This window comes from Dermacentor silvarum, chromosome 3 (genome assembly GCF_013339745.2).
Source record: "Dermacentor silvarum isolate Dsil-2018 chromosome 3, BIME_Dsil_1.4, whole genome shotgun sequence".
In the NCBI taxonomy this organism is placed as follows: Eukaryota; Metazoa; Arthropoda; class Arachnida; order Ixodida; family Ixodidae; genus Dermacentor; species Dermacentor silvarum.
Genome location: NC_051156.1, coordinates 148585636 through 148612977, shown reverse-complemented (window position 1 = coordinate 148612977; position 27342 = coordinate 148585636). Strand labels below are relative to the sequence as shown.

General features: G+C 47.4%; 2 protein-coding genes across 2 annotated transcripts in view; one reads left to right on the top strand and one right to left on the bottom strand.

The window, feature by feature from the left end:
• Positions 1-23235, bottom strand: part of LOC119445895 (microprocessor complex subunit DGCR8) — a 58647-nt gene extending 35412 nt beyond the window's left edge. The window contains exons 1-10 of the mRNA XM_037710194.2: positions 22099-23235; positions 21508-21650; positions 17549-17654; positions 16497-16586; positions 10618-10687; positions 9961-10021; positions 8557-8638; positions 4713-4814; positions 4502-4600; positions 1191-1279 (exon numbers count right to left, since the gene is read on the bottom strand). Of these exons, the coding sequence (XP_037566122.1) occupies positions 1191-1279; positions 4502-4600; positions 4713-4814; positions 8557-8638; positions 9961-10021; positions 10618-10687; positions 16497-16586; positions 17549-17654; positions 21508-21650; positions 22099-22792 (1536 nt within the window). The 5' untranslated portion in view covers positions 22793-23235. The remainder of the gene's footprint in view (positions 1-1190; positions 1280-4501; positions 4601-4712; positions 4815-8556; positions 8639-9960; positions 10022-10617; positions 10688-16496; positions 16587-17548; positions 17655-21507; positions 21651-22098) is intronic.
• A 217-nt stretch (positions 23236-23452) lies between these two features.
• LOC119445894 (Hermansky-Pudlak syndrome 3 protein homolog) lies at positions 23453-27341 on the top strand. The gene is given in 2 exon segments (XM_037710193.2): positions 23453-24635; positions 24638-27341. Coding segments are annotated over 2 exon segments (3276 nt in total). The 5' UTR covers positions 23453-23884; the 3' UTR covers positions 27163-27341.
• Position 27342: the final 1 nt, after the last annotated feature.

Genomic DNA, 27342 nt, shown 5'->3' with positions numbered 1-27342 from the left:
ACTGATTAGCGCTAGCAGTGGCGAAGGCCTCGCGCTGCGTACATCCCGATTATTTTTTCACCAGTCAGCTGCTCGCCAACAAATTGTCCGTCCATCGCGATGTAGCCGGGGCTCTTAATCTTCGACAGCTTTGCACTGAGTCAAAGCAAAACTACTGCTTGCCACAACCGCTGCGGACGAAACCGCGGCTGCTATCGACGCGATCATGGACGGCGACCTTGCGATTCAGAAGGCAGGCGGCCGACGCACGCACCAAGTCAAAACGAAGCTACCGTTCGCTGCAAGAAGTGCGGAAGAAACCGCTGTCGTTATCGACGCTACCATGGTTGGCGACTACGCAGTTCTGAAGGCACGCAGCAAACTTGCGCACCGAGTGAAAACGAAACCACTGTTTGCCGCAACCGCTGCGGACGAAACTGCGGTGGTTATCGACGCGATCATGGATGGCAACTATGCACTTATGAAGGCACTATGACTTCTACTAGCCTCCTGTAGTGTTTCCTTTACTTAGTACCCACGTTCAAACCCATTTCAGTGGTTTTTGAGTATTAATCTTTTTTTGCTGGGTCATTGTCATGACCTACATGGCACGCATGTCATGACATTTATGTCATGACCTATCACTTATGTTCGTCATACACTCCTGTCATAGTATGCCAATTTTGGTACATACTAAGTTAAGAAACAACCATGAGAGCACAAAGACGTAGGCAGCTAGATAGATAGATACTGTCAAAGTAGCAAATGTTCACCAAGAAATGATTCGCATTTAAAAGCTTATGCTGTCTTTAGCCCAAGTTAGAGACACACACACACACTATGAATAATAATAAACACTGATGAAAAACACTAAAAACCTCTGTCACTGCTCCGAATAAACACTGTCCTATTAGGCTGTGATACACAATTTCTGTTTGGCGAAAACGTTCCCGGTAGTTGCCGGCATGTTGTCCTCGAACCCAATCTCGGCCTCCGCCCACCAGTCTAACCCGTGATCTCACGCCCAATCAATGAGCCGGTTTAACGATCTGAACATACTGGAGGCCACCTTGCTGCGACAATCTGCGGTGCGGCCTCACACAAACCAGCAAGGCCTTTCATACAAGTCCACTCCGAATTCACCTGAACAAAGCAGTGTTTAGAAAAACAAGTACACAAAGTAAAGTGCCAAAGATGACCACAGAACTTACGGCAACATCCTGGAAGAAGTCTTCACTCTTCTCGCTCTTCATGTTTGTGTCCTTCATTTGCGGGATGAGGATTTCCAGTGTTGCTTTGGCTGGAATGAAAATGCAGTCAGAGGACAATTGAACAAACACTGAAAGGATGGCTTATCAAAGAAGTATGGACACGGAATTATTGCCTTGTCATTTTTTTTAGCTATACGAACGTACTGCATTTGCAGTTTTTAAAATGCGAACAGCGAAGTGCATTGTTTTTGCACAGCCCAGCGAAAAGCAAAGGCAGCGGAGATGTATACGACCAAATGTGATGTGCTACGAGTGGTGTCCGTGACACATCAAAGTTAGTCAAACATATTTGTGCCTTTTTAACGCGAGAGCGTTAAGGGCCCCGTGTTGCATAAAATCTGGCGTCGGCGTTAAGCATCGGCGTCTGGCGGAAATAATCATGCCGAACCACATCATCCCGAACCACCCCGACCGGGCGGCCCGGGCCCTTCGCGTGGCGCAAGGCATTAGTGAACAAAAATTGCATTTCTCAAAGTAAAATCCGCCAGAAAAATAGTAAAGTACGACTTAACCACAACGTACAGACGTGATAGCGTCGGATTGTAATTTGAATATACGAGAAAAAAGCCTGATAAGCAGGCAGGGATCTTTGAATGCTATCACTTCAACTATTAAAGAGACACTAAAGGGAAATATTTAATATTATTTCAAAGTGGCCGTTAAAATACGATCACCAAAACTTCGAAGCGGTTGTTTCGTGCCAAGAAATGACTTATTTTATGAGAAATAAGTCATTTCCCTTCTATCCGCTTCAGACGGATGGCTTCAGCCATCCGTCTGAAGCGTCCGCATACCTCTAGCGTCATTCAAATCGCCCGCCCGCCCTCCCTCCGAGGAGTGGTGACGTCATGGTCTCATAGTGACATTGTGCCGCTGGTGAGTAAAACGCTGCCCGCAGACGGCGCTACAGCTTTTTTGCGGAAAACGCAGACGCACGGCCAGAAACAGAGCCAAGACAGAGTTGACGGCAGTGGGAAAGCAGAAGTACGGTGGCTAGATTCCATAGCGGAAGGAAACGCGTGCACTGAATTGTAAACATGATGATCGTCGACGCTCGTCGCAATGAACCTTGACGACACTGACAACACCTTGGCTCACGATGCTGGGCTCGATTTCAGCGATTTAAGCTCTGTTGAGTGTGACATGCTGCTGGGGGCTCGCGCTGCCGGCGTCATTGCGTACTACGATGGCGGCCTCGACACCGGCTTTGACTCCAGCAATGCGACGTCGGGGTGACGAAGCTGGTCACCGTCTGGATGTGCCGTCGCGCGGACCGTTCGGGCATCCCGTGACATCACATGGACGTGCCCCCCCCCCCATTCTCTGCTGCTTGCAATTTCAAGTGCGAGTTTAGCGAGCCAGCCACACCAGCGCAGCACTATGCGATAACGGAACTACCGAAACTCGAAAGCGCGCAGAGTCGAGCGAAAACGAAACCTTCACACCACCCATGTCGTTATCGAGGGTAATGCCAAAAAGTAATTTTTTCTAAGAATCTAACAGAACTAGACAAGTAGCATTTTCTTCCGTCTTATAATCCAACGAAATGATGTTTTTAATCCGAGTGGTTGAGTACTAGTGACAATTTTTTTGACGAGTGCCTTCGTCATCGGGCAAGTACCTGAATGTCCCTGGGGAGTCTCTGATCGTGTCCTGCATTTACCTCAATTTCTCGATTACTAAAGCTCTGTCAGCGATTATATTGACGCCTTAGACGTTCTAGAGCATTACTCTATCACTTTAGCTGGACTTTTTATTTGCCTTTAGTGACCCTTTAAAGGCGAAGCTTAAGCGTCCTCCAATTCTGATCGTGTTTCGCTGTACCTTAGTTCTAGGCAACATTGAGGGGAATGTTGAAAACCGAGCCTTTCTAAATTTTGATTGGGCCTCATGTCGCAGAAAATATGGTGTCGGCTTCAACGGCATCCAAGAACACTATCGCGTCCCACTCTAAAGGCGAAGCTTAAGCGTACTCCAAGTTTTTTTTTTTTTGTGCTGGGCTGTACACGCACTCTCTTATTCATATTTCAATTACTGAGAATAGCACAAGCCAAACTCTTTTAACTCTGAGCTAGCAAAAAAAAAAAAAAAAGCGAAAAGAAGAGAGTGAGACCTAAAAAAAAAAAAAAGGAAGTACCTGGCAAATGCCACAGTTCCCTAAATAATTAACTCAAACACTCGTTTCTATGAACCAGTTTCTGTTCTGGTAACCAGGAGGTCGATACATCATGTGTTGTGATACACTGGCTTACTCTGCTCCTGCAATTGCTGCAGCTGCCACATGCGAATGCGGTCAGAAGAAACGCGCTCAACTATATTGTTCATTTTTACATAACCAATGTCATTGTACCTAGTCTTATCCCTACAAAACATAAGCAAACTTAGCCCAATGTCACAATGTTATGATAATGTCGATGACGCAAGGTCCAGGATTTCGAGGCCAACTTTAGTATCAAATTAAGACAGTACCTTACAAGTGGCAAAGTGAACAGTTAGGCAAGTTGTTTAACGTTTGTATTTGAAACAGCGCAGATGGGACGAAACAATAAGAAGCGTTTGTCCAGCATACGTCCTTCATTGCCTTTCATTCATTTTGCAGTGCTTCAAATAAAACCTTGTGTTCCCAGCTTCCACGCTTGCTAATGGCATCTTTGAATGGTTGTTTCGAGCATTCTTGATGGTCGAAAATGAGAACTCCGGCTACACTCAGATGGTTGTCTCCGATCGCCCGACTCGAGATCACGGTGCAGAGAGGCGCTCCCAGTATCACCGTCGGAGCAGCCGAGAAATCTGGTTGGTTTTCGGTCACGTGGCCCTACCTGTTCTCGTAGTTCTCATATGCGCTAGTGTGCGTTTGCAATGTTTGTGCTTTCTGCCTCGACTTTTCGGCTGCCTGAATTGTGACTTTGTATGCCGGGGGCAACAGCTCCGGCCACTTTGCATTACTGGAAGTCCCACCCTCAGGTTTCACTTCCCTCCCTCTCTCACTGCTCCTAAAAGCAGCTGTCTGTGCAGTTGGGGCAAGATATCTCTTACTTATACCCAGACCGGCCTCTGGAATCGGTCAGCTCGGATTCTGAGGACACAGTGACCATCCGAACATGCCTTAAGTGTGATCTTTCTTTGTGCAAAGAGCATGAAGAAGAATTTCTACACCTTCAGGAATATGTTAGTGCTCCATAAAGGAGAGGATAATAGAAAGAAGGAGGGAAGGAAAAGCACAATGTCGCCAAGAAGCCACTGGCACTCACCTGCTTCCGACTTGGCTTGCTTTTTACTGCTTCCAAAGCCAGAGCCATACTCGATGCCATTAATGACTACGGTGGCCCCGTACGGCATGCTTGAGCTTTCTGTGATCACGAAACAAAACATTTGATCACTGACCACTCGAGTTGTCGCCAAGCTGGGCAGAGGCTCAACAGGCGAGGGGAAGTCACGAGGAGTTTCAAACGACACACGTACCGAGTTCCTTGAATGTGTACTGTGGCTGTGTCCTCATGGCGTGTTGCACGTATTCGTGAAGAATGCACACATTCGACTTTCCGCTTGGGTTCATGATGAATTCTGGACCAACAAAACAAAGCAACCACGGGTGAGCTCAAAAAGGCACTAAGAGAGCTGCTGCAAGTAAACAACTGTAATTCACTGTATTCAGTCATCACTCACTCCCATAGAAGATGTGACATATGAGAGAAAGTAAGGTGCGTGATGCCTTGATGCCAGAACACAGTAAGTTATTGCACTTGAACCTCCTTATAACGAAGTCGCATTGGGCACAAAAAATACCTTTATAACTGATATTCGTTCAAGCATACACGCAGGTATTGATGGAAAAAAAGGAGAACAAAAAGAACATGAACACATCACTATCAGGTCTATGCAAAACAAATGCAAGCGGAGTGCCTCCGATGGGCAAAAAAGAGGGTCTCCTGCAGATTTTGATGACCTGTTGACATCTTTTCTCGCAGATGAAAAAGACCGGGAACAATATTAAATTACATGCGCATGCTCTGCAATGCCGCGAATATGCAACTGTGTGATCAGTGTTATCACGCAGGATCAGCATGCTGGTTTTCCAACTGCGTTCCAACCAAAGCCAAGCTGCTAGCTAAAAGAAGCACACCCCCGACAGACTTTTTGAACATGGAGGGGAATGCACATGGATCCGTACTCCACTACTATGGCTATCAGTCTGCCCGTGCGTCTGATCTCAGGCTTGATCGATTATAAGGTCTACGAGTAGGCTCATATTATCCATGCAACCCATTCCGCTTTCAACGAATCCGACTTGCTTCCCGTGATATCTTATCACTGGCCACGCCGCCAATTGTACTGCTTTGAATGGCTTGTTGGGTGTCGGCAACAAAAGTTTCAGTTTCGTGCCAGCTGATATGATGGTGACCTTGTCCATGGCTGCCATATTTGCAGCATTGCACGAGCAGTTCATGCCTGAAACACCGTGTGGCGTCTGAAATTTTGGTTATTGCTGCTATATATTGGTGCTAGGGGAAGGTGGCGGTAATGCAGGAATCACACAAGTCCGAAAAATCAGGCATCTGAAAAAAAAAAAAATAAATAAATAAACAATGGGCAGCTTGCACTAGTGGTGCAAGGCTGGAGTAAACAGCGAAGCTGGTGATCGACCTAGCTTCTTCCAGGTTTTACTAGGCTTGGCCAAGTTTTGCTAGAAATGCTAAGTGCTGCTAGGCACAGTATTCCGAATCGGCTTGCCGCCGACGCGCAGATTCTCGCTTGGCAGCATGACGCGCTTCAAGATGAGCGGCTTCTTCGGGTGTCCAGATCTTTGGTCGTCCCATGTCAATGCTACATCTATACTCGCCACAGAGTCAACGAGAGTTCTGCCGCCGTCGCGGCGGCTCCGAGCTTTATCTCCCCAGTGACGTCATGGCCAAGCTGCCCTTTACACTTGTCGGGACATGGCTGGTCGAAACCTGCCGAGCTGCTGCCAGAGGCGCCGGCTGTAGTCACGGAAACCGCGCGCGTTTGGCGCGAATGCGGGGAAATGGGATAACGTGGACAGCATTGGCAGCAGCTCTGCGCATTGCCTGGTTGGTGCTGCTACAATTTCTTTCTCTCTCTCGCTCTTTTTCTCTTTCTCTCTCCTGAGCATAGCGCACGCCGCATGCATGCTCTCCTTCCCTCTCCTTAACGTTCCATGTCAAGGCAACATGTGCACAGCCCGGAGAGGAGGCGAAGCACACGCTGCTCCGTGAGGTGGTTGCTAGGCAACGCAGGTGATGTTCAGTGAGGTTTTGTTCGCAACACACGGACTGACGGTTGGCTTAAACAGCTCTGCTGTTTAAATTAGTCTGCGACTGTGTATCACATTTTATTACCAGAATATATGTATTCTGTGGCACATGGAAACAAAAATTTGCTTTGCTACAAATGATACCATGTTGGATCCCGCATATTCTATTTGTTAAGCAGAACACTCCATTGAAATAAAGCATAGCCAACCAAATTTCATATAGTCTATGCTGCTGTTACAACGCATCCACGTACGACATACTTTCGAATATAACTGACTATTCTTCTCACTTAGTTTGGTCGGCACACTTCTTTTAAAACCATTCCGCTTTCAACAAACCTAGCTATAATAGGCTTTCAGCTACAACAGACAAATTTTTGGGCAATTTTTGTCTGAATGGTGTAAATACAACACAACATACTTTGCTGCAGTGATGTGTGTATGCGGCAGTGTGCTGCATGCAACTATTTCTGGCTGCGTGCGGATTTTGCGAAAATGCACTTTTGCTTAAAAGGAACGACTGCATTAGCGACAAGCTTCCCGCAATGGCGTGCCATGCAATGCCCCGTCCACCGCTGTTGCCTCAGTCTGATGTCTAGCAAATACATATTTTGCTAGACAAAGGTGCAGGCACAATCTTGAGGGTGGGCAATGGACTTGGCATGCCAGATAACATTTTACTTAACTATTGGCAAGACTGGTCCCTAACTTCTCAATGCACCTCATACGGTGCTTACCACATGCATATGCATGAAGTCACACAGTTTCTCAGCCCTGCACATCCCCTTGATGCAAGCGCATTAAACTCATCCGCACTCCCCTCCACGTGAGCTCATGACGTTGCCGACACCAAGAAAATTGCTGCATTGAAGACAATGCCATCAATTTGCATTTACTTAAAGGAACATTAAAAAGATAATTAATTTCAGTTATATTACCAATTAGCTCTTCTTACAATAGCCATTCCTACATGAGAAGAGGCTTTGTTAGGCATAAAAGATGAAAAAACAAAGTATGAGAGGCGACGCCGCCTTGAAGTTCCCACACCAGCTCACCGTGATGTCACAGATTTTGATGCCGTCCGCTCGAGCCTAGTTAATTGTTTATCGATGAAGATAGAATAGTACCTTGTGTTATAAAAGAACCAAGGACTGAACTTAGGAACTTTCAAGAAATTTTACAGAGCCACTGACGACCTAAATAGACAAAAATACTTCAAAATTCTAGATGTCACTCGATTGTACCAGCGCTGAGGTTTTGGTGCAAAATTAAAACACACACACAAAAAAGGAAAATTGAATATTCCTATACAAACTGATTTAGTGTTTCTCTCAATTGACATTTCTTTAAGCTGTAGATCTTTAGTGCAAGAGACCGATGTGTTTAAGTAGATGGTGCACTCTCGTAAAGGTACTGTTTTTGAACTCGCTCTCAGCAGCATCTCATTTGATTTTGTCGATTACGACAGCAAAGTGAATGAGCCGTGAGAGGTGGCAGGTGATGAAGCACCAGAGCACTAACACTATCATATGCCAGGTTTGATGATGACGACGAGCCACATGAGTTCCCTTGGAAAATAGCCATATATTAAGTGAGTCATTAAGGTTCTGTATGAACACCATTGCCTCACGCACGTAAGGACACCTTTAAGGGTATCAAGTCTCACTTATATTGTGGTTGTTTTTCGAGAGAACTCTTGTTGCACATGGTCATCGTTGATTCTGGCCACAGCCATTGCTGTCCAGATGTTCGCCTTCACATGGCTTTGCTTGGATGATTTCCTCCTTGCTGTTACAATGACAGAGTCAAATAAAACCGCTGCCCGACAGTGGGTCCAAAATGAGCAGCTTAACGAGAAGGCAGCACTTTTTTTTAAAGGCACCTGTTTCTTCCAATGCCAACTAGATAAACTTCTTACTACCCCTGTTCCCATTCGCTCCCTTGCTATATTTGTTCCTCTGAAGGAACTTCCACAGCCCTGCCTCAATGCAGTTGCTGCCATGTACATTCATGTACATTAATTCAACTGCTCACCTCTCTTGGAGTGCCCGCTGGTGATCTGGCTTGTGTCCGTAGTTGGGGGCAGTGAACACATGATCAGCTTTGTACTCTCCGGCTGAGAGAGAAAGAAAAAAATAATTTAATAAGAGGAGGAGGAGAAGAATTAAAGGTTACAAACTATCAAATCATGGGCACACCTTGCACAGTTGAGAACAAATGAAATCTGAATGATGGAGAGTGCAGTTGAACACCTCGCGTGAGTAATATGCAAATAACAGAATAAAAAAAAAATTTCATTACTAGGCAAAGGGGTTGGGGAACCGAACTTTTTCACAGCCGCTCTTTCAACACTCACTTTCAACAGTGCCCACATGTGAAGCAGGTCAGCAACATTTTTACATGGAAACCAAGTCTTGTGCCCAGCTGCACACTGATTCCAGGATGGAGGCAGCTTTGGCATGTGGTGTTCCTTGACAGTGCAATCAGTGCTGCGATATGAACCACCAGAAACTGATCAGCCAGCTCTGCAGCAGGCAAAGTTTGATTTTTGCTGGTCAGCTGCATCTTCCTATCGGTTGCTGACACAGAACTCAGTGATGCGCAGACCGCCTCGGCACGCATCCAGAAAGCGAAATTTCGTTCCCAAATGCACCTGAATGGTGCTATTGGCACTTGTAGACGGTGTGTTGTCTACAACGCACGAGACACACGGAACAGCAGTCTGAAGTCTTCATGAGAAAGTGCACTTCCCCAAAGCACTCCCCAGCGACACCCGTTGGATGAATGTCGGGCCACGAATGATCGTCGGTAGTCTGTCTGGCACCAGCGCACAGGTGCTTTCTAAACAGCGCACGTACCGAACTGAGCTCAAACAGCGCTTTGGCATTGCACCTAGCCTGGGCGATCGCAGGACCTTGGCAAAAGAAAACTTTGAACGAGGCAAACACGGTCGGCAGTTGTGGGCAGCATTTTGCCTGCAGTTCTGTCCACGTGCAGCACAGGGAACAGCAGTCAAACCGCCTGTGTCGCTAATTGACCTTATTTTCTTTGTTGTGCATTTGCTTCGCATTCAGGAGCTTTAGATCGATACTAAGATGGCAGCACTCGGTGGCAGGATATACGAAAGATGGCTCTGTGAACTTCGGTGTTCATGCCCAATTTTAAACTCCTGTCTCACCATCCGTGCAGACAAAATTACTTTTTTTTGGGTACATGGAGTGCGTTTTTAGCCAAATCATTTTGATACAGTGTAGATTAAGCATTAAGGTTGCCCAAACACGTGATTTTTCAAAAATCTTTTTTTTTTTGTAATTTCTGCAACTTGATCACTGTGTCCCCTTTTAATCCTGAACTACTACCAACCACACACCCAGCGCTCTGCAGGTGGTCTAGCCTTTGAAAAAGCCGGCAACTATGCAATCACACCTGGTTACTTACAAGCATGGGGCGCTGCATCTGCTTCAGCTTCTTCTTGTGTTTACGGCGACCTGCCCACGTCCTGCGGGAGGGGTTGGGGTGGGCAAAACAAAAACATGAGAGATGAAAGCAAACAGCTGCTTGCAAAACACTTTTCAACATGGCCTGCGGCAAGCTTTAGTGTACGACAGAGAGGACTGATGGAATCCCATCTCATTCTAAGGTTGTTGGTGCTCACAAGTTTGACGGGAGTTCCACGATTCCCATCCACGGGCAGTGCCCTGGGCACAATCCTGAAGGCAGCAAACTTTTTTTTTTTTCATTGCTGAGAGGTAGGGCGATACTATCACCTCGCTAATGCAAGTAAAACACAAACAACAGCACACAAACAGTGGCAGGTTCTTTAAAAAATATTTCACCTGCTTTTCCTCCGCTATTACATTTCATATTTAGCCCTTTCTCTTAAGCAGACCTTGAATTGTTATCCAGAACTCAAGCCACAGCTGTTTGTGGCCCCCTGTCTCCGTGATGATATTGTACTAGCTCAGCTTGAGAGTTTGCGAACTGATTCATGCGTGCCACTTGTCAAAGCAATTAAAAGAGACAAAAAAACACAGCAAGAGCCTTGCAGGCACACAGTGTGGGCAGACAGTGCTAATGAGCACGTGTAGAACTCACTTGAACTTTCGCAGCTGAATGGTTTGAAAGTCAAACACTCCCTCACAGTACTGTCGAAATGCCAGGGCATCTGCAACAGAAGCAATAGTGGTTCACTACTAGAAGCAAGACATATTTGAAGCACTGAATGAATCTGGAAAACTCCTTTGAAGGAGTTACTAAACACAAATATTAGGCCAAGCTGAAGTAAAGATTACTGCCCAAAAATGTCCGAACCTTCTCTTATCGAGAAAAACAACTTTATTAAGCAAGAAAATCATGTTAAATGGCACAGGACTGGTGCCGCCACTGTGAGAAATGAGGTACCAGCTCCCATGTTGCAACATTTACTGTTAATACAACTGGGAAATTGATAGAGTTTGCAATAAAAAAAAAATTTGCGGATCCCATGCGCTGTGGGGATCGATTTAGGTGAAGCTTACATTGGTGTTTCTGAAGGACGCTATTCCTGTTTAGCCACCATTTGCAAGTATAAAGCACACAACCAAGTTGAACACATTTTCACCGAGAAATGCCTCACTCAAATTAAAGTTGGGGCGATCGAACATGCCGATCTCACGCATAATGACAAAGGGATGACAACAATGGGATGATGCTGAAGTATTTACAGCATGATGACAATGGGATAACGACACTGGAATGACAATGACGGAATGACCATGACAGCATGAGGAAGGGATGGCAAAGATGGGATGGTGACACTGGAGCGACGACGATGGCATTATCACAGTGGGACCACGAGACCATCAGAACGATGGTATGGCCATGAAATCACGAAGATGCAACGACGTCAAAGCATCACTGCATACCTGCCAAGTTCGAAGAAACTAAATCTGGAAGATCTTCCGACCAGGTGATGGGGGTTCAGTAAGGTTACACAACACCCCCCCCCCCTCCCGACGTCTATATTTTCTAGTACTAACAGGAGAACTTCATTATAATTTTATTTACAGCTATACAAATGACCACATGCAGTAGCGCACCTACCATGGGGGGGTCTAATTTTTATGGTGGTGGGGGGGCAAGTACTTTGCATATTATACAATTTATTTTGCTTTAGCCAGAGGAATCCGACAGCAAATAAAATTCCTAATAATTATAATAATATAATGACACCAAGGATGATGACGATGTTTATTTCTTCAGCGTTTTACTCAAAGTAATTTAAGAGTGAATGAATAAATACAAGACAGTGATAGAGTGTTTTTGTTAATCAGGAAAATTCGACCTCAGGCCACCTCCTGAATTGTAATGACAATGTGAACAGAGCAGTGTAAAGTCCCTAGATATTTTTTTGCTTTCTTTAAGTAGCGACAAGCTTTGAAGCACCGCCGAGGAATCTCATTGGTCGGCGGCCATGTTCTTCCTAACGCTGTTCCCCGCAGTCACTTACATGCTGCTGCGAGCAAACTTGAGCGCAGGCTGAAGACGCATTATGTTTCTGTGTGTTTATCTTTTTTTCTTCTTTTCCTTGTGCGAAGGATTTTCTGCGGTTGTCGCGACCACAGCTAGAAACGCGATAGGCGTCGTATTGCGCGACTGCAATACAATGCGGCAGGCGTTGCCGTAAATACAAATTTCTCGTTCGGCCTCAGCAGCGCAGTACTAAGCAGCTTTTGGATTCGTATTTGGTTGTCTGGCCCCATGCCTGAAGCGTATATTTCACTTGTGTGGTGCAGCAGCGGCCGTTGACAGTCGAATGCTATCTACGCAGATACGCCGCTTCAGGAGGTTAGGAAGAACATGGCGGCCAACGGAGGTAGATGTCGCTACTTAAAAAAGAGCAGAAAATCTAGGGACTTTAGAGCAGTGAAGGTACATGTTGGACTGGTGGAGCTGGACGTGTGGGGGTTAACTCGGCCTCGGGAGGGGGGCGTTACAACACCCGAAACCCTCCCCCCGTCAGTGCGCCACTGGCCACATGAACATCAATGTCTCACTTTTGCAAGCATTTCGTTGTTGCTAATTCTGTATTCAAAAATTCTTTAAAATTTAATTAAACTCTCGAGTCTCACGTCCCACAACCACCATCTGATTATGAGGCATGCTGTAGTGGGGAACTCCGGATTACTTTCGACCATCTGGGGTTCTTTAACCTGCACCCTATGGACGGCACACGGGCGTTTTTGCATTTCGCCCCCAACTAAATCCCGCGAACTCGTGCTTAGCAGCGCAATGTCAAATCCACTAATCAACTACGGCGGGTGTTCAAAAATTCTTCAGATAATGTTTGATTGTAAGGAATTTCATTTCCACTGCGTCCTCGTATTTTTCCCGATGTTAAATTGCCGCTCGCACTCTGCATTACTCTGTGGTATCACCAAAATACCCAACGTCACTTCGGCTGAGCACTACATTAAAATACTAGAAGACACTTTTTGCGCTAGCGCTCCTTGCTTTTAAAGCCACGACTGACTGTAGGCCTACGCAATGCCAGGAAGGCTGACGTCGAGGAGAACGATGGAGAGTCTAGTGTTGCTAGTTGGGGAACGCAGCACTCGCTGGCTAGCCTAATGAGGCTAGGGCCACTAGGGCACCCAACAACCCCGTCAGCACAAGGAGCGGCTCTGCGTCTCCGTCGGAACTCCGTCGCTTCGTTTCGGTGGACGTTAACGTTGTGTTGGCGCGGTCCATTCATTCATGTTTCGGAGGCTGGCATGGCTTACAGAGCTATGGGCATGGACCATTCGTGTTTGGAGGGGCGGAAGGGCAACGGGACAGAGGCGCGCGAGGCTGGCAATGCGGAGAAGGATGCAAAACAATGCGCGGCGGCGTGGAATAGGCTCAAATTTCTTTTCTTTTTTTTTTTCTTTTCAAGGAGTTTGTATTCCATTCGCTGTCGGCACGGACACTGAGTGAAAACGAAACTACTTTTTGTCGCAACCGCTGCGGATGAAACTGCGGCCGCTATCAATGCGATCACGGATTGCGACTACGCAGTTTTGAAGGCACAGGGCCAACGCGGTGCTATGCGCGCCGGCAAACGCAAGAATAAAAGCTTTAAAGGCTCAAATAGGCACGAAGCGTTCTGGCGTTGCTGTCATTCCCGTACGATTTCCACTGATGGCTGTGGCGATGCGAACTCTGTCGCTTCGTTTCGGTGGACGCTAACGCCGTTATGGTAGAGTACACTTTAGTTATGGCTCGTTTGCGTCGCACATTTGCGGCGCTCCGTGCTCGCCGAGCACCGAGAGTTGTTCGAATTAACCGATGTGCGGCCAAATACATCCGAATTAACGAGAGCTTCATTGCATTAAATAATGCAAACGCCTGCCGGGACCAAAGGACGAGTCCGAATTAACGAGGGTCGAATTAACAAGCTTTTACTGTATCTTCTAAGGTTCTAATGCAGCGTTCCACCTCGAGAGGCGGTTCGATACGAGCGGCGGTGAACCATTTGAAGCTTTTGTGTGTGTGTGTCGTGGAGGCTCCTTCCCGGTCGCAAACATCGTGCCGCACTCTCATGCATTCATACAGCATGCTATATCTGCATTGTGTTCCGCGCAAGTTGTAGATGCTCATTCCCTCACAATGCAGTGCTTTTTCCGTTCATTTTCTCTGGTGGTATCCCTTTTCACATATCTGGCACATATGCAGTGATAAGTCCTTTTCATGTAGTTAGCGAAGGCATCACAGCTAGCTAGTAATCGCTCAGTCTTTCGGTCGTATATTTGGGCGGCAGTTCGAAAGCGATTTCTTACAGGCCGTTGATGTCAAAAGAATGCACTGGTTGACTAATGGCCACACGTACATTAACTTATTGCTCTCAAGATTGACCAATACGCTTTTCGTGTGAAACCGTTCACTGGTCACAGGTGGCATGCATCTTCATGCACCAGCCGCAGCTCCTACAGCATAGGGGCAGAAGAAAAGCTTCATTAGCTGAAACAAACTTTATGAAATCGAAGCCCAAAGAGGTCAGCACGAAATTTTATGCGTATAGGACACACTCGATATCCTGCTTTTTTGTGTCTTGTCAAATGATGACAAAACGCCAACTCGCCAATCTCGCCTGTGGGCCATGTTATCGCTGTGAGCAGGCATCCTCGAGCGATCGCTTTCGGGGTACGCGTGACTTCGCTTCTTGGCATCGGACGCGTCGGAGGCCGTTTGTTGTGCAGTGCGAAGTTGGCCCAGTGTGCGTCCTCTGCCGAGTCGCGCGAAATCTCGCAAAAGTGACCGTATCCCCGAATGCAACTACAGTGGAATCTCGATGATACGAATCTCACGGGGTCACGAAAAAAATTCGTATTAGCCGAAATTCGTATCATCGAAACACAATTAAAACTAGCTAAATTAAAGAGTCGAGAGGTGAACTCACTCAGGCACACGTACGTAAAAAGCATTTACAGTATAGACCACTTATAACGTAACCATTTATAGTGCAGAAATGGCTACAACGCGGTCTTTTCCGACGCCCGTGTACCCTCCCATAGAACTCCATGTATACGCATACCGCTTACAGTGCAGCCGCGTGAGACGAAATTGCGGCTTCCGCGGGAAAATCTCGCCGACAAGGGCGGTAGCGAGCACGAGGTGCGCCCACCGATAGGAGAGGAGATCAACGAGGGCGATGCGGAGGAGGAGCATGAGACGTGGAGCAGGAGTCCAAGGGCGATAAAGTCGTCACCGCACGCCGTATGTGCGAAGTAAAGCGCGCGGGGGACGCGCGCCTTCACGGACAGCGAATGCACAGCGGAGAGCAAGCGCGACTTCCGTTGCGCGAAAGGCCGTGGAGGTATGGGAGGGAGGGGGGGGGGGGGGCGACGCTGTGCTGCAGCGCCTAAATGCGTATCTTGCAACCGAGCGCAAGGGTAACTGGCGACGCAATCTCCCCACGCAAAAGGAGCAAGGCGGGAAGGTAGCGCGGGAGGGAGGGAGTGGGGGGGGGGGGGGGGGGGGGCGGCTCCTACTCTGCCAACAAATGCGGTCTTCTACTTTGCGCCTGTGCCGGTTGTCGGTGTTGTCGCGCGCACCGTATCTTGATAGCGATCTCCACATGGCTCTGACCTTTGTATGCGCTGTGCTTACGCCGCTCAGTTTCCGTTGAAGCGATAGACCGCACGAACCTTCGCTTGCTGCGGCGGTCGCGCGTGGGGAAGCGCGGCTGCCGCAGTGAGCGAAGCGACAAAAAGAAAAGCAACAAAAGTGCCACCGCTTCAAACTCTTCGCGCCCAGTCGCGGCTTCCGCGCTGTCCGGCGCCGCGTCCGCGCCTCCGCACCAAAAGAGAAAGGGAAAACGCGCGTGACTGTGCGCTGTTCTCTTTCGCGGCCGTCAGTGGGGCGGAGTTTATTTGTATCAACCGACGCGGGTCGAAAATCGATTCGTAACAACCGTTCGCAGGCACGTTGCAAAGTAATGGGGCTTGGCTGGGACCTCAGAAAAATTCGTATCATCCGGAAATTCGTATTAGCCATGATCGTATCATTGAGATTCCACTGTATATATTTTCAAGCTGGAAACGCCAAGCGCGCGCCCGCCTTGTCGCCTGCCACTGCCATCCTGGTAGCATGTTTACGTTTATCCTTAGGCCAGCTATCCCGGCGTTCGATTCTGCAAATGTTGGGCAGCTTCGAGTTGTCTTGGGATCCCAGCCCACGTGACTTCCTAACAGGACTGGAAGTAGCTGGCTGCCATCTGGCTGCCAGAACTCCGAAAATCGAAGAGGCCCAGTGTTTTCCAGGAACATATTAACGAGTAAAAAAACTGCGTAACTGCACAAGGTCATATTTGGGCTCTCGATCGTGTAGATAATGGAATCATATCAGCGAGGCTCTACTGCACATCTGGAACATGATGCCGACATTACAAGTATGGCGGAGTGCCCGTAAAGTTGTAATGAATAAAACTTGCTTAGGGGGAAGGCGCTCGACATTACCTAGTGACCGTTCCTTCTGGCTCTCTTTTACACTCTCCACCTTTGCAGTAGGGATTTGTCCTGCCAGTTCAGCCACTTTCTCTGGCACACCTAGGGGAAGAAAAAAAAAAAAAAAAAGATGAACAAACCAAAGTCATCACGGGTCAGAATGGCCGCCAGTCAGCAGATGAAAAAATTTAAAATACGTAACAAGCAAGTGAGCAAATGACACAGGAATAAGCTCCTATTTTTCATGCAATCATTTTATGCACCTACAACTAGCGTCATAGTTGAGAATACACATTTAACCCGCTTTGACTTGAACTCTGGTACCATCTCACATTCGACATGCAGTCATAACATATCGTTATATATGTCGTTCTTTCTTTTTCCGTCAATTTTGTGCTCTTTTTTCTTTCGGCGCACACACCCAGTAGCCATATTTATTTGCTATAACTGATAACACCAACACAGTATGGGAACATTGTAGTAAGCAGTTTATTTTATCTCAGAACACACACAAAAGTTGACAGTGCATTGAGCGCTCATTGTTATATGCAAATATTGTTAAAACCGGTATCATTATAAAAGGGTTCGACTGCACAAAAGTTGACAGTGCATCGGTTGCTCATCGTTGTATTTGATATATTGTTAAAACTGGTGTTGTTATAAGTGAGTTCGACTGCATTTAAATTTAGCAAGGAAACCTCAACACTGGTACATAAGTGAAAGATAAAGTATTTCTTCGTATTAGGGCCCTAGTCACTCAATATAGATGTTTTTGAAGCTCACCAAATTACTATGTTTTTGGCTCTTACAAAACGAAATAGTCCATCTTTTCCAATAAAAAATTAACTGGGCTCCAGCAAACACCATCGCCAAGCATGACGTCACGGCAAGTTGGCGCTGGAGCGCCAAGGTGCCGTCGCCCCTCCCTTCTTTTGTTTTTCATATTTTCCTGGCTTACCTTCGCTCAAATTGAAGAGTGGCTTTTTTTGGTATTGTACAAGTGTAAGTGACTAAAACAGCTCACATTATTTTTCGCTTTAAGAAAAACTTCAAAGTGTCCGTACCTTCGCTTCCATCTGACACCCCATTTGTGACCGGACATTGCTCTTCCTTCTCTTTTTCCTTCTTGTAGTGCAGGCAGGGAATGGCAGAGATGGGCACTTCATGTTTCTGGCAAAGCAAGCAGGTGAACTTTGTTAATGTGGCATGGAGAATTAATCAAGTGCGTACATACTAGTAATCAGGTTCTCTCTCGTGTTGATCAATTAAGTTCTCCCATGAAGACTACAAAGGGGAAGAAACAGTAAAGGGACACCAAAACACTTTTTGAACCCAGTAAGATGACATTCCAGAAGTGTACACGATGCTGGCACAGACGCGTGGGCTAAATACAGTAGAATGCTGTTGATGTATTTCTTATGGAACCACGAGAAAAGAATGCATGGTCAGGGAAAACATAACATTCTATAATGCTTGCAACAGCACTCTAAATGAAGCAAAAAGCAACTCTGAGATAAAACTTCATTTGAAGTTGAGTATAAAGCCAACAAACTATTCAAAACCAGCTAAATCAAAACTACTGAAACAAGCTACTATTGAAAACCTGCAAAGTTTGCATTTTCAGTGGTGACATTCGGTGCTCAATGTTGGTGCCATCAACGAATGATGCCGCATCAGGAGTGGGAAGTCACAGTTTTGAGACGTAACAACCAAGAGGGCAAACGTAACAAGCGGGAAGCTAATACACATGACGCTATGGAAAATGGAACTGGCGTTTCGGAGCGCAAGAGCTGAAAAAGAGAAACAAACAGGAACATGTCAACAAGGCTCTACTGTATTATGCCATTGCATGCAGCAGGGAACCTACAAACTTGCGTAATAGTTTGCTTTCTCTCTCCTGTGCCTTTCAACGCCCCCGCATTTTTTCTACCCTATGCGATGATGCTATGATGAGGTACCAGCTTTTGGGCAGTCACTTACGACCATGGATTACTCTAGGACAGAAGCTTGTGTACACATCCACACCCTTACAGATCTTCTTGAGATGGAGAATCGGCAGCTGTTCTCTCACCAATTTTTTTACTGCTCGCCCTGTTCCCTTGACGAATGCCAGCTCAGAAAGGTTACCATAAGTGTACCATGGAAAAAAGGAAAGGAAAGAACGAAGTGATCGGCCGGGCATTGCTATGGGCACTGTCAGGGAGATGGGGGGTACGCAAACATTGCACTCATTATATCTGTACTCATTATTGACTCCAGCAGCATAGCTGTAATCTGATATCACTGGATAGGAAGAAGGAAGAGGGGTTCAGAGGAACACGCGTGGCACGGGATCCGAAGCAATAAAGATGAAGAGAAAGTGATGGTGGTAACCACTAGTGTTGCTGCTTCAAGGCCTTTGTCCACCCCTGCAACGAAGCCTGCTACATTTTATTTGAGAGCCCTTGCCTTTTCATTCATATTAAGTCTATGGCGAGTCATTACCGCTAGGCTGGCAATGATGAATCTGCGCCTCCAGAGTTGCTGAATGCCCAAATGTTCTCCACGTGCTACATGGCTCAAGCGTGGGGAGCATGAGGAGGTGCAGCTTCGTCGTCGTCAGCTTGGCAGTGACGACTTGCCATAAGTCATTCCCTGAAAGGCATCACGCCTATTCCGAAGTGTCGCTCAGTTTCAAGAAAAGGTGCTTCAAGGCCCCACACTGGTGATTGGCAGAAGTAGCACAAGTGACCACGGCAGCTGGTCAAGGAGTGAGACTTGCCATAAATAATGTTCATATTGGCAAGTGCAGCCTGCTGGCAGCTTCTATTGGGTGTCTAAAAAAAATTGCTGTGCCAAAATCAGAGCTGTTCGTGCGGCCGTGCCTGTTTTAGAGCTGAATGAGCCTCTTGTCTTCGTAACCAAGCAAATCCAAAGAAAAGACAGGATGCCAACGGAATATGTATGCTACAGCATCTTGTTCCCCTCAAGCAGGCATGAATTTCTACTGCCCATTCCAACAAGCCGCACAAGTGTTTATGTCAGCAACTGCACACATTCTCGTTGGCTCTTATCACTTTTACACATGTTGTTCTTAGGATATGATCACATAATTCGATAACAGTCTCGTTGCAACTATCTTGAAATGTGCTGAAACAGTGTAAGTTCTGGCAGGGGTGGTGCGCCTTCGTTCGTGTGAAGCCGCATGTAAAATAAGCCTCCACACTTTCTGATGTCCAGCTTCAATGTGCTGCTGATCGGTTCAGCTGCTTTGCAACACCCAGTGCTTAAAGTCTGGCTCCATCGGAGGGGTTTCTCCAGTGATTCGAGCAAAGGTGGAGAGGGAAATAAAAAGGGAGAGAGAAAAAGCGCCTAATAGCTTGTTTTACACATCGTTTTATACAAACGGGCAAATAATTTTTAAAGCTGTTTTTTTTTTTTTTTCTCACTTTATGACGCAGACCTGAAACAAGCTATCCCAACGCTCTGCCAGTGTGCTCGACAGTATCTGACGTAAAACAGCTCACCAGTGAAACAAAGCGTCGGCACTTCTAACGTGCATGTAATATTATTCACGAAGCCACTATTTTATAGTAATCGTGACATCAAAGAGAAAGGTAGGTTCTGAACAGTCTCGACAGTCTGGTGCAACAGAGACTTTGTAAATCTAAGTAAATGTAAATAACAATTTTGCAGAAAGGTGTTTTACTTACACTTTACAAAAAAAAGCAAGATTTATTTACATTTTATACGATCAACGAAGAGGGGTAAACATTAATAAACTTGCTCTGCAAATGAATGAAACAAAATTTACCAAAAATATTAGAACAACACAGAATTTGGTATAAGTGACAGGCAACAATAGAGCAATTTTTTTTAAACAATATTGTGCGATCATCGACAATTCTAACACGGCACAAACTGATGGGAGGTGGCTTGTGCGCAGTGAACATCAGTCCCAACGTCTGCTCGTAGGAGTGACCGATATCTTGGCCCCACTATATAGTGACTGATATTGCCAGACTATATCTTGGCCATACGGACCGTGAGCGCCTTCTCAGCGGCGCCCAACTGCGCGGGAAAGTCTGGCAAGGGTGGTCTCGAATACAGGTGTCAATACTGGTAGCAGTTCTGAGAATCCCTCGAGACCCCCCTGACATTAATTAAGCACTGGCGACTCCAGTCCAAGATGATTGATTGATGATCTATTGACCCAGATGGTTGCTATTTAAGCAAAGCAAGCGCCTGTGGTTGTCACTTAGCATGGAAGTCGTATATATGCAACCTCCGTGTTGCACCAGTACGAATGTGCCTTAGGAGGAGTAAGTCTGCTCTCTGGTGCAGCCAGATATGAAGTAACAAAACGTTCAATGCAACTTGCCAGTCACTGTATGCAGATGTCATCAAAACTGAAATATTGCAATGATTCCATTCTTGAGCTTCACTGGCTCAAGTGACACGCCACTAAAATTATCACCAAAATTGGGCCCGTCTGAAGCAGTAGGTTGCAAGAATGGAATTGGAAGCAAAGTTGGGTCATATCAACCAACCCACAGGGCAGAATGAAACAACTATCTAGTCCCCACAGTTGCCATTGTAAATAAAACAGCTGCTGCAGTATGCCATCAGATGGTGGCTGTAATAAACATTCTATGCTGAAGGCAGCACCTACCTGCACAGCAGTGGTGGAAAACACAAACCAGTATGTAACACTGCATTCCAAGGTTGCTGTGCAAAATATATTTGCACTATACTCCAGGTTTTCGCTGTTTTACAGGTCACGAGGAGCCCACACAGCGTCAAGCACGGCAAACACCTGGGTTTGTTTTCTGACAGCTCCGAGGTACACACATTGCCTGTCACAAAGTTTGTATTTCACGTAACTACAGCGCATACTTTCTGCAATAAGATTTGTTTGGGAACTGTTTGCACTAAAGACAAACATTCTTTCCCCAGCCCAGCATGTTCCCGGCTTGCACTGTCATCAAAGAACAATTTCTCCGTTTTTGCACTTTTTGATCTTCGACTAAAATGGTGGCCTTACCCGAATGCTACCAGGACCGAGAAAATATGGCTTGGACAGCGTGCACACTCTGGACTGCTTATGGAGGTAGATGGGCATCCCGCTGTTGTGTGTGACCTGGATCCAACCTTCCGGCAGTACGTCAAAGTGGTCATGCCCCCGCACTGGGTAAAAAAAGAACAAAACTTGGCAGTGTGCTCATTTCAAGCCTGCCTACTCTTCTACAACCCTTTCAAGCTTTTGTTCTAGCTCATTATGTTTTCTTACCTTCAACAATCTCTTTTACATAACACCTTTCTAAAAGAAAACAAGCTTTTCTTCTAATATTGCACTACAGCAAGAGATGATTGGGACAAATTATCGCTCTTGTCTTCATTTTCATTTCATGCTAAGTTCCTTGGTTAAAATGTTTTTATTCTTCTACATAGTGAATGTGCTAATGAGCGGTGCACCTTCAGGTGCAATTTTATCTGACAAGAAACCTTAACATGCCATTCTCCAAGCACAACCCATGGTTGGACAGGGCTGGGCCCCAAAGCTCGGGCCCCAATGGTTCCGTCCACGGTAATCTCAATAACCGTCTCCGTGGTGATGTGCACCTTCTCTCCTCACCTTTGAGGATCACTTTCTCCTTGACCTCGTGCACGACGTCCTCGTCCTCTTCGACCTCCTGCCTGCTAGGCGAGTTCATGCCAGCCTCGAGCATGGCTTCGATCTCGTCGTCTGAGATGTCGCTGTCGCTCGGCTCCTCTGCGCCCGGGTCGCCGCTGCCACTGTATCCGTTGTTCGCGCTGTCTTCATCGTCCATGTCCTCGTCGCCTTGACCCGGGCCCACTTCGTCCAGAATGTCGAAGCTCAACACCGGGCGATCGTTTCCCTGCTGCACGCCGGTCGCCGCCGCGTCACGTGCATATCCGCTGCGACCGTCCTCGCCGAAGCTGTCGACCATCTGGTCGTTTTGAAAGAACTCGTCGCCCAACGACAACGTCGGTGCCTGGTCACTACTGCAAGCGTGCGCGTCCTCGGGAGATGAAAATCGGCCGCTGCTGTCGCAGCGCGCCTGCTTGGTCGGCGGAGATAGCTCGCCACAGCCGGCAGATTCATCGGCGACGCGTTTTGCCGCCACCGCCGTCGACGTTCTCGACTCAGCGCTCGCACCGTCGCCATGCCCAAAGTCCAACCCTTCGACTATCGTCCGATTGGACATTTGCATGGACAGGGGTGAGGCTGGCGCTTCCTCGGAGCCGGTGGCCACCGTAGAATCGGGCCGCCGAGAGGCGGAACCGTTACTACCGTCGTCATCCATAGTCGGAGAGACGCCGACGAAAACAGACACTGCAAGATGCGCTGGTAAAGAAGGGGCTCCTATCAAGAAGCAACGGCTCCTTCTTTATGAGGACATCTGCAGTGCTGCTGCTCAGCTCGAAAGACACAAGAGTTTACGCTTCCCGAGAGAACAACGACTGTGAGAGCTACATACTAGAAAAGGAACAAGGGCGGAGATGATAAACGTGCTGTTAAAAGTAGCGCGCGAATGCGTCCCACTGCTAGCAAAGAACGCGTCTACTTATCTAAAATGGCTTCAGAGATGTGATTAGGATGAGAAAGTGCGAAGCTGACGATGATGCGTTGCTGTAGAGGTGAAGCGATCCCATCTTGTCAAAGATCCATGCTGCGAAAACACCGAAAACACCTTGTTGACCTCGAGCACAACCGACCGACCACCACCGACCGCAACAACGATCATGGCGGCCTACAGAGTAAGCCAGACATTTTGGACTGCGGTTCCGCAGCACCGTATCGCATTGGCTCATATTCTTACGTAATTAACTACGTTTGGAACTAAATAAATGCTTATAAATGCTATTAGTGCAACGTATTTTTTTAAAGTTTGATTATTTAACTTGCATAGCTTGCTCCGCTCACATTGCCAGTGCATCAGCTGCAGTGCACTGCGGTGAACACCACTATTAGAAGTTTGCAAAGCAGTGGCAGCCGTGTGAAATGTCCAGTTCAGAATCGCAAGCACGTATCGCTAGAAACGTATTCAAGTACTTGAGCGAATCGAGCGATTGGTGGGAAATCGAGTCGAAATTCTGCGACGACTGCAGCACGCACTACCTGACGGGCAAGCGATGGAAGGACGCTGAAGCTATGCTCGTGGTGCCCCTCTCCGTTAACATCATGTTGGACTTCGGAGCCATAGAGAGCATTCTTTCTTGCCTTCCAAGCGTGCCCAAAGTGACTCTGGCTCTGCAGGACGGCGACACGAATGTAGTCTTCTACGACGTCGTTTCAGGAATCGCTCATCCTTCACAGTTCAACACCGCCGGAGACGACGAGCTTTCGACCGAGAACTGAACGTCGCGTTTACTTTTCTCGAGTCCATCATACCATCATGAAGAGCGCTGGGAAAGCGCCGGCGGCCCCGGACGGCGCAAACTGGCGCCTGTTGGCCTGCCACAACTTTGTTTCCCAAGACGTTTTCGTCACGCAGGACAAGGATATCGTATCTATGTGCGCGGCTAGGGACAAACTTCTCATTGCCACTTCCAAGATGAGCGTAGAGGTTCGCGATCTCAATTCAAAGGGATTGCTACTGTTCGCGTTCCCGACCACCGACCAGGCGGTAATGATCGACTACTGCGAAGGAGCCAACTTTGTGCTAGCTCTGGAGAGAATGACGACGCGGTCCGTGGAAGTGTTTCATGTGCGCGCCTACTTCAACTGGTGGGTAGAGCCTTGCAACCAGGTCCCGAAGACGAGGGAGGCCGGCTCCGAACCAGAGAGCAATGGCTGTGCCGGCAGGCGCCTCGAAATAGTCGAACTGCCCGCAAAAAGGCACGGTTTGTCTTGCGTTGCATGTTGCCGTCAGGCGGGCACAACACTTGTTGCAGCGGGCCGTGCCATCAGTGTGTTTGTTCTGAAGACTGCGTACGACAAAACAAAGAGACAATTGTACAACGACTTTGAGCGGTTGATGGTGCTCGAAATCAGCTTTAAACCAAAACATGTTTACGTGTGCGAAGATCATGTGGCCTGTTGTTCCAACAGCGAGATCCTCGTCTTTAGGATTAAACTTGAGACTGAAGCAATAAAAAGCTTAGAGGCGGCTGCAGAAGCCACAACCACTGGCAGCCAGAAGAAGAAGCAAGTGGCAATAACATTCCCGAGAGCAACGTCATCCCAGATGACCCAAACTATGTACAGTTGAGATTTGAATCTGATGAATCTACGGAATGGGCAAATGCAAGTTGGGAGCAGGAATTGAAAACTGTCCTGCATCCTTCATGCTTTCCCGTGGAGCTAACCCTAAGGCCCGCAGGCAAGACTCGAAAAAAAGATTTGGAAGACTCAGATCCGTTTGTTCTTGGGCCCAGGGTCAATCCTCCAGATTTCTGTAAGGTTGCCATCACTGTCGATTCTGACACTGACCTCATCACCTCGCTCGAAGTCTCTGCCATTATGTTACTGTACAGAAATTTCAGTGGCAGAGATAGTGGGCCTGTGATAGCATTCCATTGGATGCCATATTACATCAATGATAGCATGGCACACCCTCTCACGGAGGCCATGTCAAATGCCCCAAAGACCGCTTCGTTTGTCTTGCGCTCCGGAATTTATACCAAGCTCAGAACATTGGCCTGCCTGGTCTCGTCGGGAAAGCGTGGCTACCTTTACAGGTTGAGTGACATTCCACAGCTTGCAAGCATCTACAGGTACTCTAAAGAAGCACAGAGTGTGGCAGTTGATGCATTCTTCCTCCATGCACTCACAACTGCAGGGCTAGAAACCTACACTGTTCCCATTCTGTATGAGCCAAAGGAACCTGTCGACGCTCGTAAAACTCCATTAGGAAAACCGACAGTGATGGTTGGCTTACGACCGTTTCTGGGTTTGAAGACATTGCTCATGTCGGACCAGCATCTAGTCATGGCTGCTGCTGCCGGTGGCGACTCCATGACGAGTCGGGAGGCAACGGAGCCGTCATGCACTCTGTATTCTCTCATGAAACCTTCCATGGATCAATTTTTTTCGGATCTCAAAGAGGCTGCGAGCATGCGCAAAGACGACGACTTGTTGTCTTACATAAATGCTGTCAAGCACGGGTTCCGTCTTCTAAACCTCAGCATCGCGCTCAAGGGCAGGTATTCCTGCAGCTCCGAATTGCTCTCAGCATTCTCTGATGCGTGCTGCATTCTGGGGGACACTTTTCTGAAGAGTGAATCATCTGCAGAAAGAGAGAATGCCGCATTGTACTACAGTTTGTCTGAGGAGTGCATTGAGACAATCGTTAATAGAGTACTCTTTTTCAAGGGCCTCGTAAACAAAACTCACTTGGCTAAAACTGTTGCGCAGTACATCAAAATTGTCTGCGAGCAATCCGCTGTGCTGTCTGCCAAGAAGTCGATGCCAATATCGTCCACCCTAGCAGACACCATACTTGAAATATTCTCGGCAGAGTGTCCAGAATACTTACACAAGCTCATACTCTGTACAAGTTTCACTGCCTTCAGGTCAGAAAAAGCGCTGAGCCTGCTAAAGAGCAGTTTGTTTGACAAGCGACAAAGCCAAGGTCACGCTGCAGACAGTTTGGCATGTGTGCAGTTGCTGCTGCTAAGTGGAAACACCGAGGCAGGGAAAGTCATCCTGAAGACGCTTTCCAAGGAGTTCCTGATGCCTATTCTTCTGGAAATGCATGAGCTCGTGCACAGGAATCAAGTCCTTACGCCACTGGGCGAGCTCATCAAGGCCACCAGGCCCGACGTGTACTTTTCCATGTTAGTGCACCTGAAGAACAACGGAACGATGGCACCGGAGCAGATTGTCCTCATCCTTCAGCACTCTGCGAGCCCTCAGGCGGAGCCCCACTGCGTCCCCATGCTCAGAGAGTTCCTTGAGGCCATACTGTCTAGCAAGCGTACCAACGCCCAGGCATATCCTCATCTCCTCATGACTCTCGTAAAGGCTTATGTGGGCAAGATGGCACCCTACAGCGGTTCCGGAAGTCCTCAGCAGGCATCAGCACAGCTGGTTCACACAAAACCGGCGACATTGTTTGGGAACCGGCCCCCTTGGCTTCTGGAACTTCCCCCTTTCCTGGGCCGGACCATCACAAAGACTTGCAACCAGTACACAACCACAATGAACCTCGCCGAGTGCTGCATCTGCTCCAGCTGCTGGGATGAGCTGCTGCGGATGCAGTCACTCCTCTGCTCGGACCTGCTGCCTGCCTCGCTGCTGCCACGGGTCCTGGAGCTTCTGGAACAGTCGTTGCTCCTGGAGTCCGAAAACTATGTGTCGTTGAAAGTTCTCTGCTTGCCTCCTACCAAGGCGCTCGCGCTTCTCCTCAAGTCGTACCCGAGCTCTGTGTTGGGATTCATGGAACACAAGTTCCCGGAAGACCATGGCGAGTGGGTGTCCCTGTACACATCTGTGAGCATTAAGCTTCAGGCAGCCAGCAAGAAAAAGAAAACGGCCGTATACAAGAGCATCATGGAAGGTGCGCTGTCTTACCTGAGCGAAGCGCTGACACCTGAACAGCTTGTCAATCTTCTTCCACCTGGCAAGCAGGAGTATGCGGATTATGTGAAACAGTGCATGGAGCGATACCAGGCAAAACTGTTGAGGGAAAAGATCATTGCGCTTGGGACTGAGCTAAAGGACATGATGTAATTGTGATGTAAAAAATAGTGTGTCACAACTTCATTGCATATTTATTATTTTTTTTCGTTAGTTTGTGTGAAATGTTTTGAGGTCCTTTGGTTACTATGAACTTTGTCATGGGATGCTTCCAGATGTTGATTTGTAGCTGTACTGCGTACGTAAGGAAATTAAAAGCACCAATGAAAATAA